The sequence below is a fragment of the Mobula hypostoma genome, chromosome 14 (genome assembly GCF_963921235.1).
Source record: "Mobula hypostoma chromosome 14, sMobHyp1.1, whole genome shotgun sequence".
NCBI lineage: Eukaryota > Metazoa > Chordata > Chondrichthyes > Myliobatiformes > Myliobatidae > Mobula > Mobula hypostoma.
This window is the reverse complement of record NC_086110.1, coordinates 21,060,422-21,081,835: the sequence shown is the minus strand read 5'-3', so window position 1 is coordinate 21,081,835 and position 21,414 is coordinate 21,060,422. Positions and strand designations below refer to the sequence as shown.

General features: G+C 41.5%; 1 protein-coding gene and 1 pseudogene across 1 annotated transcript; one reads left to right on the top strand and one right to left on the bottom strand.

The window, feature by feature from the left end:
• Positions 1–949: 949 nt before the first annotated feature.
• LOC134356601 (chymotrypsin-like protease CTRL-1) lies at positions 950–9,440 on the top strand. The gene is given in 6 exon segments (XM_063067560.1): positions 950–1,018; positions 1,086–1,165; positions 1,478–1,559; positions 2,909–3,089; positions 7,708–7,869; positions 9,430–9,440. Coding segments are annotated over 6 exon segments (585 nt in total).
• A 1,292-nt stretch (positions 9,441–10,732) lies between these two features.
• Positions 10,733–20,872, bottom strand: LOC134356470 (chymotrypsinogen A-like; annotated as a pseudogene).
• Between the last annotated feature and the right edge of the window lie 542 nt (positions 20,873–21,414).

Genomic DNA, 21,414 nt, shown 5'->3' with positions numbered 1-21,414 from the left:
AATATCGGGCGGCTGAGACAGAATATCTGGGAGCAGAGAGTGAAACAGATTGGCAAAATAATCCAATAGATCCTCAAATTCTGAGCCTTCCGAAAGACCTAAAATACGAATGTTGTTTCTTCAAGACTTTGCCTCTAAATGGACAATTTTGCGTTGAGTCTGTTCCAATCGGGTTGAAATATCCGCAATCTGACATTTCGATTCTTTAAGCTCAGTATTCAGGGAAAGAATATTTTCCTCAATAGTCTGTACACTCTGTCGGAACGACTTCAATTCAGAAGTGTTATTAACCACTTTGTTATCGAGATCCATCAACGCACGTTCCAAACGCTCAGCCCAGACAGGCATGTCTTCTGATTTTTCTTTTGAAGTTTTTCCCTTTCCATTGCTGGGTTTAGAAGGCTGTTTTCCACTTCTTAAAGGATACGACATAATAACCACTATTTCCTTCCAAGATACAGAAAATATAAGTTGAATAATTCAAGAATTAAATTGGGGAAAAGGAGGAATTAAAGGCAGCCACAGACTTTACACGTTACTCCGTTGAGCTGCAGGCAGAACTCCATCCAGTGCCTAATATCTTGCTGCCATTTCATCTTGCACAATTCATCTCCGTCTCTCCTCTCACATTGGTTCCAGGCTCTCTTTACTTTAAATATTCTTCAGGAAAATATCTTATATCCCCATAAACTGCCTTACATTATCTTTTATTCATTTTTCAAACTCCCTTTCCAACTTATTCTTATCCAACTTTTCAGATTTCCACATCATTTTCTAAATCCCACTTAACTGTTCTTGGTATTACAATATTAGCCCTATTTCTCATCATATGTTACATTTAAAATTAAAGTTTTGCGGTAGTTATTTATTGCATCTTTAGAACTTTTTTCTCCAACGAATTTCTTTGAATTCATGATCCAATGACGTTTGATAACTTCCTTGTTATATTATGAGTCTTGCTTCCTTTTACCCAATTTGCAATCTGGAGTCACTGTCAACTTTCAATAAAACTACTTCCGTATGGTGGAGAAAAACTTAAGGTGTTTTTGTGGTAATACTGAGCATCCTTTTTCCTCGTGTAACAGAGTGACTCTGGTTGGCATTTCTGCGGTGGTTAGTTGATCAATGAAAACTGGGTTGTCACCGCTGCACATTGTGAAGTGAGGTAAGCCTTAACACCTACAAAGAGAGAAAGAAATGTGCTGGTGAATCATTCTCTAATTCCTGAGGGATGATGCAGCTTTAACTGATATTTTTGTTCAAAGTGATATATGAGGCAAAGAAAAATTGCTCTTGTGGGCATGAACATTGACCTAACGAGGGAAGATCCTTGCATGAATAGTTTGGGAAATCGTTGACTGGAAAGTACAATTTTCCCTCCACCCCCCCCCCCCACCACTGATGAAGCTTGGAGTTGCTGGTATCTTGCAACAAGCAAACTCTGTCACTGCTTTTGTTTTTCTTTTGTCACATACAGTACGAACGACTTTGCTATTGTTGGTGCCCATGACAAAAGCTCAAAAGCTGAAGCCAGCCAGAAATCCATGTCCATTGCTAAGGTATGTATCTCCCTGTAAAACTAGGAATTTGTTTGAATTCAGGTCAAATTTGGGCTACAGTACTGTTAGGATCCAAAATGATGTGCAGAGATGGATGCCGTACAGACAGGACACAGGATCTTAGTAAGGGGTGTCCAACACCGAAAGTGGTTTCAATCTCCAATATGAATATGCCTCTCCATGATAAACTTCATAGCACCAAGAATAGAATCACTAGATATCGATAACAAGCAAAAGCAAGAATTATTTCAGGTGCTGCTGAAGATGATAAAAGATTGTTACATATCACTTCCCTCAGGCGTTGGGGCCCCAGTTTCAATCAGATTAATTTTCCTCTGCACTAGCCCCAATACCCTGACACATGGGCCTTCCAGCAATAAATGTTACTTGCAGTGTAGTAAGTGAAAAGACAAACTCAGTCATAAGTACAAACATGAAGCAAACAGATTAGACATTTCATGTTGGAATGCATGGCATAGAGTGGCCATTGATCCTGGTGTCCTGTTCACTAAGGGTTGCCTGTAAAGCCCATCAGGGAATTTGATAATGTGTGGGTCGGTATAAGGTCCAGTCTTTGGGCTGTATGCCTGAATGCCAGTGTCTATATGACTGCACACACGGTAATGTTTGAACCTCTCTGTCCTGGTAGCTGGACTGGCACCCTTTTCTCTACATGATTTGCCCTTTGTCTCCTTGTCCTAGATAAGGTTGGTGTATCAACAGATTACCAACGATTGCTTAATTCTTTGCAAAGCTGAACCATTTTGAGTCAATGATTTGGGATTGATTGCTGATACTTCTGAATGATGTTTGCATCTTCTTTTTGTCTTCTGACCATCGTTGTGTCCTGGTGTCGAGTGGTTTGCAAGAAGTTCATTAGCATTTGAGACAGATGTAGATGCAATGAGAAATTGTTGTCTATTGTGCTGAGGTGATTGCTGTTTTGCTCATATAGAGTTTAGAAATGAGCACATGAACTGCTGGCTTGATCGAAGTGTCTAGGCAACTGAAAAAAAACTAATTATCCCAAAAATATTAATCATATTCAGAAAGGAAAAACTGAAGATGTTTTATACAAGACGACAGCACCAGTGTGATGGTAAACCACAGAATGCAGCCACTTATTTCCACTTCCAGCTTGTAAGTCTATCTATTTCTCTTTAAATTGCTGACTTTGTTTTCTAATGAAGGGCTTTTGAATTCTATTTTGAATAAGCAATTCCCCATTCATGAGTGCAGCTCCATTGACATGAAATCCAGGAGAGTCTGAAGTTATCGGTCTCAAGCAAGTGCCAACTGTAAAAGATGAGTACTAGGCACAGCCGTCATCCATGTTCTCTCTGTTACAGGTCATTACACACCCCAAGTGGAACCCATCCACCGTTAATTATGATGTTTCTGTGGTGAAGCTTGCAACCCCCGTTCAGTTCAACAGTCATGTGTCACCAGTCTGTCTCGCCGCTGTATCTGATAACTACCCAGAGGGCATGATGTGTGTCACAACGGGATGGGGAAGGACTCGTGCTTATCGTATGTCAGTTCAAAACTTTACAAATTACAGTGTTGCAGTTCCGAGCTCTGTGCCTTTGTACCCTTACCCTGACAGGGAGCAGTGGATAGATTCCCAAGATGATTGGCAATCTGGAAGGTTATGCTATGAATAATACTTCATGGCTGCAACAAGTTTCTCTGGTCAAGGAACAGGATAATTCTGTTCATCAGAGGGATATCGTGGGCTTCTACAACTGATCCAGCGATAAGGTGTTCACAGTGTCATATAGATTGGAAGTGGGTCCTTCTGCCCAATTGGTCCAAGCAGACTAAGGTACCCCATCCAATCTAGTGCCATTTGCCAATGTTTGGACCATAACGTTCTAAACCTTTCCAATCCACAGACCCATAACCTTCTAAACCTTTCAAAACCATAGACCCATAATCTAACTCTTTCCAATCCATGGACCCATAACCTAACCTTTCCAATCCATAGACCCATAACCTTCTAAACCTTTCTAATTCATAGAACAATAACTTTATAACCTTTCCAATCCACAGACCCATAAACTTCTACACCTTTCCAATCCATAGACCCATATCCTTCTAAACATTTCCAATCCATGGACCCATATCCTTCTAAACCTTTCCAATCCACAGACCCATAAGCTTCTAAGCCTTTCCAATCCATGGTCCCATAACCTTCAAAACCTCTTTAATCCATGTGTCATAACTTTCTAATCCTTTCCAATCCATGTACCTGTCCAACATGTCTTTTAAAAGTTGTCATTATATTTGCCTTACCACTTCTTCCAGTAGCTGATTCTGCATAGATACCACCCTTTGTGGAATGAAAAAGGTTGTCCCTCAAGTTTCTCTGAAATCTTTCCACTCACACCTTAAACCTATGCCCTCTTGGTCTTGATGTCCCAACTCTGGGGGAAAAAGACGGAATACATTCACCCTATCTTTGCCACTCATGATTTTATACCTCTCTATAAGATCATCTTCAGTCCTTAATGCTCTAAGGAATAAAGTCCTACCCTCTTCAACCTCTCCCTATAATTCATTTATTCAAATCCTGGCAGCATCCTTATAAATCTTTTTTACACCTCTTCCAGTCTAACAACACCTTTACTACAGCAAGGCGACCAAAAATGAATACAATATTCCAAGAGCAGTCTTACCAGCGTCCAGTACAACCACAACATGATATGATTTCCCAACTTCTCTACTCATTGGCCTGAGAGATAAAGGCCAGTGTGCCAAAGCCTTCTTCACCTCCTCGTCTACCTGTGACTTTCACTCTGTTCTACACCACTCCCCAGTGCCCTGCCATTCACTGTGAAAATCCTACCTGGATTTGACTTTCCAAAATATAGCACTTCATATTTATCTGAATTCAACCCATTTTTCCACCCTTTGCCCCATTTACCCAGTTGATCAAGATCTGCCTGTAATTTTTGATAACCCTTTTCCATTGTCCACTATACCATTTGCTTTAATGTTGAATGCAGACTTATTAACCGTGCCTTGCAGATTATTATCCAAATCATTGATAAACAATGGGCTGAGCACAGCCCCTGGGGCACACCATTTGTCATGTGTTTCTAGTCCAATAAGCAACCTTCTACCATCACCCTTTGCTTTCTACCATCAAGACAATCATGTATCCAATTAGCCAGCTCTCTCTGCATTCTATGTAATCTCACCTTCTGGAGCAGCCTACCATGTGGAACCTTATCAAAGGCCTCACTGAATTCCATATAAACTAGATCTACCACCCTCCCCTCATAGACTTTCTATGACACATACTCAATCAAGTTCGTAAGACATGATCTCCCATGCACAAAACCATACTGACCTAATCAGTCCCTGACTTTCCAGATTGACATATATTTTGTCTCTCAGAATCCTTTCTAGTAACTGACAGATGTTAGACCTACTGCTTTATAGTTCCCAGGTTTTTCTTTGCCCCCTTCTTAAATAAAGGCACAACATTTGCTACTCTCCTGCCTACTGTCTCCTCAGTTGTGGCTAACGATGATGCAAATATCTGAGACAAGGCTCCCACAATTTCTTCTCTAGTTTCCCATAGTATTCTTTGATACACTTGGTCAAACCTGTTGATTTGTCTACCTTCCTACCTTTTAAGACATACAGCACCCTTCTACTGCAATGCAGACTATCCCCAAGACAACTCCATTTAAATTTCCTAGTTGTTAAGGTTTCATGCAACTCTCAATGGTAAAAAAAAACAGAGGAGAGATATTCATTAAGAACTTTGCCTGCCTCCTGTGGCTCCACACAAAGATATGTCTCTGTGATCTTTGAGGGGCCTTATTCTGTTTCTACGTTAATATACTTATACAATCTCTGTAGAACTTTGTTAATATTCTCTGTCAAAGTTCCCTCACGCCCCCTGTCTGTCCAATATCCCTCCAGAGATTTGCTTGATCCCAGCTGCTTGTACCTAACCCATGCCTCCTTTTCTCCAGGGTCAGGGCCTCAATATCCCTCGTTATCCAAGGTTCCGTACTTCTATTGTTCTTGTAAATGCCTGCAATCAAAATGAACCTCAATTCGGCACACCATAACATATATGTACGCACTTTCATGATAAATTTACTGGCATTTTGACTTTACTTTTAATCAGACTGAATCAGTTATATGGAGGAGAGGAGCAAATCCAAGGGGCCTAGATGGAGTGCCGTGGACAGGATGTTTCCTAGAGTGGAGGAGTCTAAGAGCAGAGGGCTCAGTCTTACAATAGAAGAATGCTCCTTTAGAACAGGGATGAGGAGGAAATTCTCTCCGACCCCAGGTCTCTCAAGATCCCCCGTCACTTTTTGGGTCCTCAGAGCCACCATCTTCTTCCCACCCTACCTTCCCAGAACACCCTAACCCTCACCCTGCTCTCCTCCCCCTTCCAATCCCAGCTCGAATCCTTGCCATGTCTTCCCCATTCTCTCCATCCTTCCCCTCTCTGAGGTGGAATGTTCCGTCCTCAGCAAAGGTCTCATGTTTGTCCTCCTTTGCCTGCATCAGAGTGAGTTCTATGCCTGGCAGGTTGCTGAAGTCCTCTTTTGTCGCCTCCGTCTCCAAGCCCAGTTCTTTGGCAAGATTCCCCCACCCTGCACCAATGACCCTTCTCCCATATCCAATCCCACACCTTCTCTTGGACATCCGGCTTTAGTTCTCTGCCAGCTCCAGATCTTTCACCTCTAATTCCCAACGAAACATCAACCGCCACAATTTCAGCACTCCTCTCCTCCTCCTCCAGCCTTACTCCCTCTGAATGTACTGCCCTCCACGCTCTCCACACCAGTCACAACCTTACCAGCAAACCTGCAGTCAAAGAGGGTGCTATTGCTGTGTGGCAGACTGACCTCGACCTTGCTGATGCCAGTCAGAAACTCTCAAGACACCTCCTTGAAAAGGACAATATTCTGGAGCCTCAGTGTTGCCATCACTGATCTCATCAACTTTGTGACCTTCCATTCACTGCCACCAAACTCATAGTTCCCTTATCTCACACTGCTTGTTTCTACCTTCTACCCAAGATCCACAAACGTGACTGTCTGAATAAGACCATTGTCTCTGCCAGCTCCTGCCCCACTGAACTCATGTCCACATACCTCAACTCCATTATATCCCCCTTGGTTCAGTCCCTTCCCAGATCAACACAGCAACACTTCTCATGCTCTTGATCTCCTCAATAATGTTCAATTCCCTGCCCTGACCATCTCATTTTCACCATGGATGTCCAGTCCCTATACATTTCTATCCCCCATCAAGAAGGCCTTAAAGTTCTCTGTATTTTTCCCTCCAAAAGACCCTACTTGTTCCCCTCCATCAATACCCTCCTGTCTGGCAGAACTGGTCCCCACCCTTAACAATTTCTCCTTTGGTCCCTCTCACTTTTTCCAAACTCTAGGGGTAGCCGTGGGTACCTATATGGGCCCCAGCTACGCCTACCTTTTCATTGGCTGCGTAGAGCAGTCCATGTTCCAAGCCTTCTCTGGTCAAACTCCCCAACTCTTTCTGCACTACATTGACAACTGCATAGATGCTGCTTCACACCTTCATGCTGAGCTCATCAATTTCATAAACTTTGCTTTCAACTTCCACCCTACCCTTAAATTCACTTGGTCCATTTCTGACACCTCCCTACCCTTTCTCGATCTCTCTGTCTCCATCTCTGGAGACCAACTATCTACTGACAACTTTTATAAACCTGATATAAAGCTGTTTACGTCATTCCCTAACATGAAACTAAATTAGGTGACTTTAAAGAAACATTGCTAAAGGTGGATCCAAATCCCATTTCAGTGATGGTGTCAGAGTGACGTTGAAGTTAGTAAATCCAGTCGATATAAACCAGGAAGTGTGAACACAGGAGTTCAAAAACAGATAGCAGCTCTCAGCAACCACCGACTGGGGAAAGAAAAAGTTCACTTTCACTTCATGAGCTGTTCCTTGCAGGTAAATGGAGATTATTAAATCAAAGTGATTTCTGAGATCCAACTTCAGCAGATGCGTTATACGCTGATGATAGAGAAAGTAGGGTTGTTGCCCAGTGTATTAATAGAAACAGATTATTTTTCTTGTGGTGGGGTGTTGCTACCCTGCTGAGTGTTGTGCCATTATCCTGCAGGTATCATGGTTAATGCCATGCTGCTCTACTGCTGTGCTCTACAGCTCATTCTCTGCTTCGGTGCCATCAGAGCTGAACTGGATTCCAACGCCGTTAGAGATGTGACCACAAATGCCGACTTTACATCCCTGAGCAGGGGCAAGACCCTATTTTCTGCTGCAGGTGAGTATTAACCATCTCCATTTAATTCTGCACTCTCTGCATTAATCCTGGTCTTTGGCTCTCAGCGTGACTAATTATCTACTGCTTCAGTCGCAGTTGACTGTTGCATTTTGTCCAAGAGTATTGAATGGATTTATGACTCTACTGGGAGAGCATGGTACAGGTTCCGCATAGGAAACCTACAAAAATATATTTCACTGGAAGAAAAATAAGTGATCAGCTCTTGTTTACAGTGAAGCCAATACTCTCATTCAATGTACATAGGCAGTTTGTTAGAGTAGTCTCTAATTAGCAATGTAGAACTCATTTTGGATATCCCTGACATTACACCCAGAACATACTTTTGTTGTGCTCTGTCACCTTTAGAAATAATTTACTCTTAAACCTCACTTTATCATTGAGTGAGTCTCCTGTATGGTTGAGAGTCTGTTGGAGATTGAGTGCCTTTCTATTGTCTCTTATTCTTTGTTCTTACAGTTCACTCTGTCAGTTTTGTTTGTTTGAATTCTTTTGGTTCTTCTCCAGACTTCTGGGGAATGTTAATGTGGTAGAGCACAAATCCATTGAGAAAGGTAGAGAATGGTTTGTGCGGCAGCCTTTATTTTAGGTCATTATTATTGCCATCTACCAAGTCACCATTTCATGCACTGACATTTAATGTTTGCATGAACAACAGGATAGACATTTGACGAATTCTGTTAATGTTGTGAATTCAAGTCCACTGACTAAACCCACATTGGAAAAAGAACATCAAATGGCAGAAAAGATTATGCTCAATCCTGAGGTAAATCCAGTTTTTATATATTATCGTTCCAAAGGCAGAGTGACTGATATCTGGTAAACTGATTAAGTTTTAATTACTTTTCAAATTTGACTTTTTATAACAGATATTGTAAAATATAATACGATTTAAAGCTGAAACATCAGCAGTTCAATTAAATTCTGTTATTCACTGTTCTGGCCCAACATTACACAATCATCTGCTATTTAATATTTAGGATTCTTTAATATGAATTGTATTTATTTAATATAAAATTGTTTCTTAGTTAAAATAAAAGAAAATTATGAATGAGGAAATATTCTCACACAATTTTTAATCCCAACGTCACTCTGATATTGGGGTACCTTAGGTGTTTCTGCAACGATGTTCTGTCCTCTCCAGCACCAACAAGACCTGCATTTTTCAGCCTCAACTAATCTGTTATGAGGACATTTCTGTTGCCTTGTGTTTCTTAAAGCAGAGTAACCTGGAGACATCTGCCTATTGACAGGCTTAGCTCTGCTGAATGCCAAGACACCCTCCTTACCCGGGCTAGCCCAGGTTGGTTTAACCGCTCCCTGACTTATATAAGGAAGAGGCAATGCTGGTTTACATAGTTCCAGGTTTACGGCATTATATCTCCTTAAAGAACGAGGAGACCATTTGGCCCACAGGGTATATAGTCGGTAGTCCATGTTTAAATGTTAAATGCGACTCGTTGTTCTTGTTGCAAAATTGGAGAAATTGAAAATGGTATGTGACATTTCATATTCTGTAAACTTTAACATTTTCTCTTACAGCTGATGTTTGATGCAGTCGAGACGGATAGATCAGAGCGTTCGCCCAGGAGATGCGTTCGACACCTAGAGTCCTGCTTTGGCCATGCTCTGCCTTGCTGTGATTTATGCGCCATTTGTTACTGCAGATTCTTTACTGCTATTTGTTACTGCAGGAAAATCGGTAGTGACTGTGACCTGGTCAAGAACTAGCTTTGTACTTGTCCTCTTGACAACTTCTCTGTTTTAGACGTAAACAGCTTTATATTATGTTATGTTGCTTTCCATGTGCAACTTGTAAGTTTGCAGTTGAAATAAACGTTTTACTTTGATGAGAAGGAGAAACTTGCAGTGGAGTGCAGCCCAGCTCAGCTCTTAATTTAGTGTGAGAGAGTCATAGAGCACTACAGCCCAGAAATAGGCCCTTCAGCCCATCTACTCCATACCAAACTGGTCTTCTGCCAGGTCCCTAAACCATAGCCCTCCATACCCCTCTTATTCATGTACCTGTCCAAACTTTTCTTAAACCCCTCTTGTGATAGGAAATAATGGATCTACCAGTAATTTGTCACAAATGCCCCAAAATTTCTAATGACAGAGAGAATTTGGTGATTTATTTGTCTAATTTAAAGCTCAATTTTTACCATACGGTTAAAGTGCAATTACAAAATTCCTTAAATTTGCTACCAGTTATGTTGGGGGAGGTGGAGGACTCTGTTACATTTTGTAGAATACAAATGTATTACACAGGAGTGTCTTTCTTTGCACTTTGAACAGAAACTTTAACCATGTCTACTTACATAAACAGGAAAGAAATGTAATTTCAATTCTGCAATATATCACCAATTAAAAATTTAAATATTGTTCATCCTTAGTTGATAGCGATGACCTAGAGGGCACTCATGTTGCTGAAATATACTTCTGTTTGCGGAAGCTGCTTCTAGAATCTCAGTCCGGTACAAATTTAGGACCTGAGATTGATTATCTCATGGGTTTGGCATTACCGGTTTTCAACCTGCTGAGTTCCTCCAGCGTGTTGTGAGTGTTGTTTTGACCCCAGCATCTGAAGATTATTTTGTGTTCTGAGGGAGAAAAACCTGCTTGCATTTAACCTATCTATACCTTTCATAATTTTGTACATCTCCAGCAAATCCCCCCACATTCTCCTATGCTGCTAACTTATTCACCCTTTCCCTATAACTCATATATTACTTAGATTTATTAATAACTTATATTTCCAGACAGGCCTTAAAGAACAGCACAGGTTTAGAATTCATGTTGAAGAAGTACATTTATTTTCATTTGCATTTCGTATGTTGTTTTGCACTTAGTTGTCAGCAATGGTGCTATCGATCCAGTCCCTGAGCTCCGTCACGCGGGCATAGACACCAGGAGTGCTGGTGGAGCAATAGCCACTGCCCCAGGAAACGATGCCAACCAAGTTCCAGACGTTGTGCTTCTGACAGACAAGTGGGCCGCCAGAGTCACCCTGTAAACAAGTCACAGCCTCAGACTTGGTCTCATTGCCTTTTTGCAACTTAAAAGAGGTTGAAGTACTTTGAAAAGGTTTCATACCATGCAAGACGAGGCACCAGCAGCACCAGCGCAGATCATGACATCGGTGACACTGCTACCCCAGTAGTTCCTGCAGTTCACGTTGGAGAGGAGAGGAAGAGCAGCTTGCTGAAGTTTGTTAGGTCGTTTAGCAGCTGTGGAAATGTTAGATGATACTTCAATCAGTTTTGCTTTATTTTTTTAAGGGTCATATTCCAATGAAAGTAAAAGGGTATATTTTCAGCCATTAGAAACCTTTTATAAACCTACTGATTGACTATACCTCTTTCCGGCCTGTCTCCCTTTTCTCAATTCTTGTGCTTCCACTGTATCTATTGCCAGGATAAGGCTTTTCTTTCCAGGACAGGGAGGAGGTGAACAGCGAGGTGTAGCATTTCTGTTGCATGCAGGGATATGTGAGAGAGACTAGTGGGGAGGGCTGAATGGACAAAGGAATCATGGAGGGAGCAATCCCTATGTAACATGGATAGTGGGGGAGGGGGGTAAAGATGTGTTTGGTGCTAGGATCCCACTGAAGATGTGGAGAGTGGAGGGAAGGTAACGATGTGTTGGCGGTTGGATCCCTTTGCAGACGGCGGAAGTTGTGGAGGATGATGCGTTGGGTGCAGTGGCTCATGAGGTGACAGGTCAGGACAAGAGGAACTCTATCCTTGTTCAGGTGGCAGGAAGATGGGGTGGACGTGGATGTCCGGGAAATGGAGGAGATGCAGGTGAGGAAGAGAAACCCCGTTCTTTGTCCTTATCCCTAGGACAGACTCGACAGAGGTGAAGGAACTGAGCAAAGGGAATGGTGTTTTTACAGGATATCGTGTGGAAATAGTATCGTCAAGATAACCGTAGGAATCAGCAGGTTTATAAAAGTTGTCAGTAGATAGTTGGTCTCCAGAGATGGAGACAGAGAGATCGAGAAAGGGGAGGGAGGTGTCAGAAATGGACCAAGTGAATTTAAGGGTAGGGTGGAAGTTGAAGGCAAAGTTTATGAAATTGATGAGCTCAGCATGAAGGTGTGAAGCAGCATCTATGCAGTTGTCAATGTAGTGCAGAAAGAGTTGGGGAGTTGGTGGAGGGTTAGGGTGTTCTGGGAAGGTTAGGTGGGAAGAAGATGGTGGCTCTTAGGACCCAAAAAGTGACGGGGGATCCTGAGAGGACTGGGGTTGGAGAGAATTTCCTCCTCATCCCTGTTCTAAAGGAGCATTCTTCTATTGTAAGCCTGAGCCCTCTGCTCTTAGACTCCTCCACTCTAGGAAACATCCTGTCCACGGCACTCTATCTAGGCCCCTAGGATTTGCTCCTCTCCTCCATATAACTGATTCAGTCTGATTAAAAGTAAAGTCAGCGTGTCAGTAAATTTATCATGAAAGTGTGTATGTCTATGTCATCGTGTGCCAAATTGAGATTCATTTTTCTTGCGGGCACTTACAAGTACAATAGAATTTATGAAAAAGCTACGTTAACAAATACAAATAGCCACTGTTCATAGGAAAACAACCTGTGCAAAAATAAATAAACAAATAAATAAATACAGAATATATGATTTCAGTGTCCATGAAAGTGAGTGTGTAGGTTGTGGTATCAGTTCAGAGTTGAGGTGAGTGAAGTTATCCTATGATGCAATAATATTACGTTAAAACAAATAAAGCAAGAAGCTAACTCAGGAATTCTTTCCACAATCTGTTGAAAACTATGTTTTCCAATGTCAGCACAAATTGATTGATGACCATATACCTCTAAGTTGCTGTTTCTTTGAAAATTTGCCTTTGCTGATGTTCAAGTCGAGTACCCGACAAATGACTCTGGAATGGACAGACTGCATCAGGTTTGTGGTTCATGTCCAATGAGGCTTTGTGGGTGGAGCCGAGAAATAATGTTGGGATTGTACTATAGGCCTCCCAATTTTGAACGGGAAGTAGAGGAATAAACATGCAGGGAGATTGTCGAGAGATGCAAGAATACTAGGAGTATTCTTGAAGGAGATTTAAACTTTCCTAAAATACTGAGGAACATACATACAGTTAAGGGCTTAAGGTGATTTCAAGGAAGTTACCTTGGACAGTATACTGAGGGCCCGACAATGGAGAGGGCAAAACTCGACCGAGACTGAGGAAGGAGACACTGAGGGAGCAATTAGGGACCAGTGACTATAGTTCTATTAGTTATTAAAGGGTTATGGAAAGGGACAGAACTGGTCCACAGGTTCAAGTTCTAAGCTGGGGCAAGAATAATTTTAACAGTATGAGACAGGAGGATGCAACGATTGTTTGGAGTAGGTAGTTTATTGGCACAGAGCCCACAGGTAAGTGGGAGTCTTTTAAATGTGATCTAGTGAGAGCTCAAAACCTGCATGTTCCTGTTAGAGTGTAGGGCTAGGCAGGCAGGAGTATGGAACCTTGGATAATGAGGGATATTGAGGCCCTGACCCTGGAGAAAAGGAGGCATGGGTTAGGTACAAGCAGCTGGGATCAAGTAAATCTCTGGAGGGATATAGGGCAAACAGGGGGCGTGAGGGAACTTTGACAGAGAATATTAACAAAATTCTACAGAGATTGTATAAGTATATTAACGTAGAAACAGAATAAGGCCCCTCAAAGATCACAGAGACATATCTTTGTGTGGAGCCACAGGAGGCAGGCAAAGTCCTTAATGAATATCTCTCCTCTGTTTTTTTTTTCCCATTGAGAGTTGCATGAAAACTTAACAACTAGGAAATTTAAATGGAGTTGTCTTAGGGATAGTCTGCATTACAGTAGAAGGGTGCTGTATGACTTAAAAGGTAGGAAAGTAGACAAATCAACAGGTTTGACCAAGTTTATCAAAGAATACTATGGGAAACTAGAGAAGAAATTGTGGGAGCCTTGTCTGAGATATTTGCATCATCGTTAGCCACAACTGAGGAGACAGTAGACAGAGAGTAGCAAATGTTGTGCCTTTATTTAAGAAGGGGGCAAAGAAAAACCTGGGAACTATAAAGCAGTAGGTCTAACATCTGTCAGTTACTGGAAAGGATTCTGAGAGACAAAATGTATGTCAATCTGGAAAGTCAGGGATTGATTAGGTCAGTATGGTTTTGTGCATGGGAGATCATGTCTTACGAACTTGATTGAGTATGTGTCATAGAAAGTCTATGAGGGGAGGGTGGTAGATCTAGTTTATATGGAATTCAGTGAGGCCTTTGATAAGGTTCCACATGGTAGGCTGCTCCAGAAGGTGAGATTACATAGAATGCAGAGAGAGCTGGCTAATTGGATACATGATTGTCTTGATGGTAGAAAGCAAAGGGTGATGGTAGAAGGTTGCTTATTGGACTAGAAACACATGACAAATGGAGTGCCTCAGGGGCTGTGCTCAGCCCATTGTTTATCAATGATTTGGATAATAATCTGCAAGGCATGGTTAATAAGTCTGCATTCAACATTAAAGCAGATGGTATAGTGGACAATGGAAAAGGGTTATCAAAAATTACAGGAGATCTTGATCAACTGGGTAAATGGGGCAAAAAGTGGAAAATTAGATTGAATTCAGATAAATATGAAGTGCTATATTTTGGAAAGTCAAATCCAGGTAGGATTTTCACAGTGAATGGCAGGGCACTGGGGAGTGGTGTAGAACAGAGTGAAAGTCACAGGTAGACGAGGAGGTGAAGAAGGCTTTGTTTGTACTGGCCTTTATCTCTCAGGCCAATGAGTAGAGAAGTTGGGAAGTCATGTCATGTTGTGGTTGTACTGGACGCTGGTAAGACTGCTTTTGGAATATTGTATTCATTTTTGGTCGCCTTGCTGTAGTAAAGGTGTTGTTAGACTGGAAGAAGTGTGAAAAGGATTTATAACGATGTTGCCAGGATTTGAATAACTGAATTATAGGGAGAGGTTGAAGAGGCTAGTACTTTATTCCTTAGAGCATAGAGGACTGAAGATGATCTTATAGAGAGGTATAAAATCATGAGTGGCAAAGATAGGGTGAATGTATTCTGTCTTTTTTCCCAGAGTTGGGACATCAAGACCAAGAGGGCGTAGGTTTAAGGTGAGGGTGGAAAGATCTCAAAGAAACTTGAGGGACAACCTTTTTTGTTCCACAAAGGGTGGTATCTATGCAGAATCAGCTACCAGAAGTGGTAAGGCAAATAAAATGACAACTTTTAAAAGACAGTTGGACAGGTACCTGAATTGGAAAGGATTAGAAAGTTATGATGCATGCATTAAAGAGGTTTTGAAGGTTATGGGACCATGGATTGGAAAGGAATAGAAGGATATGGGTCCATGGATCAGAAAGGTTTAGAAGGTTATGGGTCCATGGATTGGAAAGAGTTAGATTATGGGTCTATGGTTTTGAAAGAATTAGAAGGCTATGAGTCTGTGGATTGGAAAGGTTTAGAATGTTATGGGCCAAACATTAGCAAATGGCACTAGATTGGATGGGGTACCTTAGTCTGCTTGGACCAATTGGGCAGAAAGACCCATTTCCAATCTATATGACAATGTGAACACCCTATCACTGGATCAGTTGTAGAAGCCCACAATATCCCTCTGATGAACAGAATTATCCTGTTCCTTGACCAGAGAAACTTGTTGCAGCCATGAAGTATTATTCATAGCATAACCTTCCAGATTGCCAATCATCTTGGGAATCTATCCACTGCTCCCTGTCAGGGTAAGGGTATAAAGGCACAGAGCTCGGAACTGCAACACTGTAATTTGTAAAGTTTTGAACTGACATACGATAAGCACGAGTCCTTCCCCATCCCGTTGTGACACACATCATGCCCTCTGGGTAGTTATCAGATACAGCGGCGAGACAGACTGGCGACACATGACTGTTGAACTGAACGGGGGTTGCAAGCTTCACCACAGAAACATCATAATTAATGGTGGATGGGTTCCACTTGGGGTGTGTAATGACCTGTAACAGAGAGAACATGGATGACGGCTGTGCCTAGTACTCATCTTTTACAGTTGGCACTTGCTTGAGACCGATAACTTCAGACTCTCCTGGATTTCATGTCAATGGAGCTGCACTCATGAATGGGGAATTGCTTCTTCAAAATAGAATTCAAAAGCCCTTCATTAGAAAACAAAGTCAGCAATTTAAAGAAAAATAGATAGACTTACAAGCTGGAAGTGGAAATAAGTGGCTGCATTCTGTGGTTTACCATTACACTGGTGCTGTCGTCTTGCATAAAACATCTTCAGTTTTTCCTTTCCGAATTTGATTAACTTTTTTGGGATAATTAGTTTTTTTCAGTTGCCTAGACACTTCGATCAAGCCAGCAGTTCATGTGCTCATTTCTAAACTCTATATGAGCAAAACAGCAATCACCTCAGCACAATAGACAACAATTTCTCATTGCATCTACATCTGTCTCAAATGCTAATGAACTTCTTGCAAACCACTCGACACCAGAACACAACGATGGTCAGAAGACAAAAAGAAGATGCAAACATCATTCAGAAGTGTCAGCAATCAATCCCAAATCATTGACTCAAAATGGTTCAGCTTTGCAAAGAATTAAGCAATCGTTGGTAATCTGTTGATACACCAACCTTATCTAGGACAAGGAGACAAAGGGCAAATCATGTAGAGAAAAGGGTGCCAGTCCAGCTATCAGGACAGAGAGGTTCAAACATTACCGTGTGTGCAGTCATATAGACACTGGCATTCTGGCATACAGCCCAAAGACTGGACCTTATACCAACCCACACATTATCAAATTCCCTGATGGGCTTTACAGGCAACCCTTAGTGAACAGGACGCCAGGATCAATGGCCACTCTATGCCATGCATTCCAACATGAAATGTCTAATCTGTTTGCTTCATGTTTGTCCTTATGACTGAGTTTGTCTTTTCACTTACTACACTGCAAGTAACATTTATTGCTGGAAGGCCCATGTGTCAGGGTATTGGGGCTAGTGCAGAGGAAAATTAATCTGATTGAAACTGGGGCCCCAACGCCTGAGGGAAGTGATATGTAACAATCTTTTATCATCTTCAGCAGCACCTGAAATAATTCTTGCTTTTGCTTGTTATCAATATCTCGTGATTCTATTCTTGGTGCTATGAAGTTTATCATGGTGAGGCATATTCATATTGGAGATTGAAACCACTTTCGGTAATGGACACCCCTTACTAAGATCCTGTGTCCTGTCTGTATGGCATCCATCTCTGCACATCATTTTGGATCCTAACTGTACTGTAGCCCAAATTTGACCTGAATTCAAACAAATTCCTAGTTTTACAGGGAGGTACGTACCTTAGCAATGGACATGGATTTCTGGCTGGCTTCAGCTTTTGAGCTTTTGTCATAGGCACCAACAATAGCAAAGTCGTTCGTACTGTATGTGACAAAAGAAAAACAAAAGCAGTGACAGAGTTTGCTTGTTGCAAGATACCAGCAACTCCAAGATTCATCAGTGGTGGGGGGAGGGGGGGTGGCTGGGGGTTGAGGGAAAATTGTACTTTCCAGTCAACGATTTCCCAAACTATTCATGCAAGGATCTTCCCTCATTAGGTCAATGTTCATGCCCACAAGAGCAACTTTTCTTTGCCTCATATATAACTTTGAACAAAAATATCAGTTAAAGCTGCATCATCCCTCAGGAATTAGAGAATGATTCACCAGCACATTTCTTTCTCTCTTTGTAGGCGTTAAGGCTTACCTCACTTCACAATGTGCAGCGGTGACAACCCAGTTTTCATTGATCAAGGAACCGCCGCAGAAATGCCAACCAGAATCAGTCTGTTACACGAGGAAAAAGGGTGCTCAGTATTACCATAAAAGCATCTTAAGTTTTTCTCCACCATACAGAAGTAGTTTTATTGAAAGTTGACAGTGACTCCAGATTGCAAATTGAGTAAAAGGAAGCAAGACTCATAATATAACAAGGAAGTTATCAAACGTCATTGGATCATGAATTCAAAGAAATTCGTTGAAGAGCAAAGTTCTAAAGCTGCAATAAATAACTACTGTAAAACTAAACTTTAATTTTAAATGTAACATATGATTAGAAATAAGGCTAATACTGTAATACCAAGAACAGTTAAGTGGGATTTAGAAAATGATGTGGAAATCTGAAAAGTTGGATAAGAATTGCTTAAAGGGAGTTTGAAAAATGAATAAAAGATAATGTAAGGAAGTTTATGGGGATATAAGATATTTTCTTGAAGAATATTTAAAGTAAAGAGAGCCTGGAACCAATGTGAGAGGAGAGACGGAGATGAATTGTGCAAGATGAAATGGCAGCAAGATATTAAGCACTGGATTATATGATGCAAGTACTAATGGAATGAGAATCTGGATGCTACACAGAGGGATATGTCACTGCAGGAAGGGAGCAGTTCTAAAATGAAGGAATCAAGAAGCTCCATGCAGTTGAAATAATTTGTAAAGGAGGATAATGTAATCTTAGTGTTCAAATTGCGATTTAGCACTGGAGAATTACTAATCAAAGGATAGAGAAAGATAGGCCAAATAATCATAAACCAACTGGTATGAGGACATTTAAGGATCAGCTCTGAGAATCTATAATTTCCCACAATTAGTAAGAATTCAAAAATACATTAATTAAGAATAACCAGCTTGGATTTGTTGAAGATAAATAGTGATTTAGTAGCATATTGTAGAAAGTACATATTACATCAAGGTTTTAAGAAAGTAATTCACGTGAAGCTTGTTAAATAAAAACAGACAAACATATATTAGGACAGATAAAACAGAAACAAGAGAGACAGAGAGAGAGGGTGAGAAAGAGAGTGCGAGAGAGTGAGAGTGAGACAGAGAGAGAGGGTGAGAAAGAGAGAGAGAGAGGGAGAGAGTGAAAGAGAGTAGACTGGGTGGGACAGAGAGGGAAACTGTGCACCCCAAACAACGGTACTGAGTTCAATTAAAGACACTTCAGGAAAACCTCTCTAATATTCAAAATTAGGAAAATAGATAATTTTTTTGAGAGTTGTGGTGACTGAAAGCAAAACAGGATTATTTAAAGAAAATAATCCTGTTTTTTTAAAACTGGAATGCAAACATATTTACTTTTTAATCTGTGGAACAGGGATGAGCAGAGAAAGCTCTTCATATGACTTCCCCTTTTGAGCAAAGAGCAGCAAGTATTGCCCATTACTGTGTCTATTAACCAAACAGGATGCAATATAAATACAGAATTATCTGGCCTTTTGTAGCAATTTCAACAGTTCTAAGGCTTTCATATTTTTACAAGGCCAAGTTGCTAGCTCGACGTTCAACCCAGCATGGATGCAAAGCGTGCAAGGGAGCCGGCTGGATTCGAACTCGGGACCCTTTGCGCTGAAGTCCAGCAATGATGCCACTATGCCACCAGCCGGTGAGTCTAGTGATTAGGTTAGGGTCAAATCCAGTGTTGCTGGGCAATGTGGCTCGAAGGGCTGGAAGGGCCTATTCTGTGTTGTCTCTCTAAATACAGTGGTATGCAAAAGTTTGGGCAACCCTGGTCAAAATTTCTGTTACTGTGAATAGCTAAGCGAGTAAAAGATGACCTGATTTCCAAAAGGCATGAAGTTAGAGATGACACATTTCTTTAATATTTTAAACAAGATTACTTTTTTATTTCCATCTTTTACAGTTTCAAAATAACAAAAAAAGGAAAAGGGCCTGAAACAAAGGTTTGGGCACCCTGCCTGGTCAGTACTTAGTAACACCCCCTTTGGCAAGTGTCACAACTTGTAAACGCTTTCTGTAGCCAGCTAAGAGTCTTTCAATTCTTGTTTGGGGGATTTTCACCCATTCTTCCTTGCAAAAGGCTTGTAGTTCTGTGAGATTCTTGGGCCGTCTTACATGCACTGCTCTTTTGAGGTCTATCCACAGTTTTTCGAAGATGTTTAGGTCAGGGGACTGTGAGGGCCATGGCAAAACCTTCAGCTTGTGCCTCTTCAGGTAGTCCATTGTGGATTTTGAGGTGCGTTTAGAATCATTATCCTGTTATAGAAACCATCCTCTTTTCATCTTCAGCTTTTTTACAGATGGTATGACGTTTACTTCCAGAATTTGCTGGTATTTAATTGAATTCATTCTTCCCTCTACCAGTGAAATGTTCCCCGTGCCACTGGCTGCAACACAAGCCTAAAACGTGATCGATCTACCCCCGTGCTTAACTGTTGGAGAGGTGTTGTTTTCATGAAATTCTGCACCCTTTTTTCTCCAAACATACCTTTGCTCATTGCGGCCAAAAAGTTCTATTTTAACTTCATCAGTCCACAGGACTTGTTTTCAAAATGCATCAGGCTTGTTTAGATGTTCCTTTGCAAGCTTCTGACACTGAATTTTGTGGTGAGGACGCAGGAAAGTTTTTCTTCCTTGAGGGTCATATCTGTGCAGGTGTTGCTGCACAGTAGAACAGTGTACCACCACTCCAGAGTCTGCTAAATCTTCCTGAAGGTCTTTTGCCGTCAAATGGGGGTTTTGATTTGCCTTTCTAGCAATCCTACAAGCAGTTCTCTTGGAAAGTTTTCTTGGTCTTCCAGACCTCAACTTGACCTCCACCGTTCCTGTTAACTGCCATTTCTTAATTACATTACGAACTGAGGAAACGGCTACCTGAAAATGCTTTGCTATCTTCTTATAGCCCTCTCCTGCTTCGTGGGCATCATTTATTTTAATTTTCAGAGTTCTAGGCAGCTGCTGAGAAGAGCCCATGGCTGCTGATTGTTCACCATTAACAATTCGACTGTAGCCTGACAGAACCGGGGTGATGGGTGGAGATCCGCAGCCTGCACCTGGGTGGAGAGAAGCAGTTGCTCTATGTAGATGTTGCCAATTGCATTCAACACGGCACCCTCCGTTCCAATGGTTAAAAGTAGAATTCTAATTTCAAGTGATATTACCATAAGTGACTCCAAAGAAAGCGGAGCAGGAGAGAAGCCACAGAAACACCATGGTGAGCTTAGGGGGGAACGTCGACTCAGACCATGAGAGGCCTGTGTCGGGCATTTTCATGCCTTACAAGGCTCAGATTGGAAGTCTGTGTGGGGCGCCACTGCTCGCACAGACTAGAGCAATGTGTGATTACGTGTCTTGCTCAAGGGCACAAACACACTGCCACAGTTGAGATTCGAACTAGCGACCTTGAGTCCACGTGCCCAGCAAGCTTATAACATTCTTTAAGAGACTGATGATTGGTTTTATAGGGTCTAGTTGCCATGAACTTTATACTTCAAAGTCATGAATAAAAAAATGCTCTGTGTGCAAAAGTTAATAACAGCATATGTTCCTTGTTCCTTTTCAAAGGAAACAAATATTATACAAGGTTGTGCAAACTCTGGAAAAATGGCAAATATCTTAAACAAATGCAAATAAGGCACATATGGTCTTTGACACATAACTTCTCAGCTCTCTGCATTCTAGCACTTGATCACAATGAGTTGCCGGCAAACACTTGCACAGGTCAATGCAGTTCAGTGGCTGTGTTCCGAGCATCA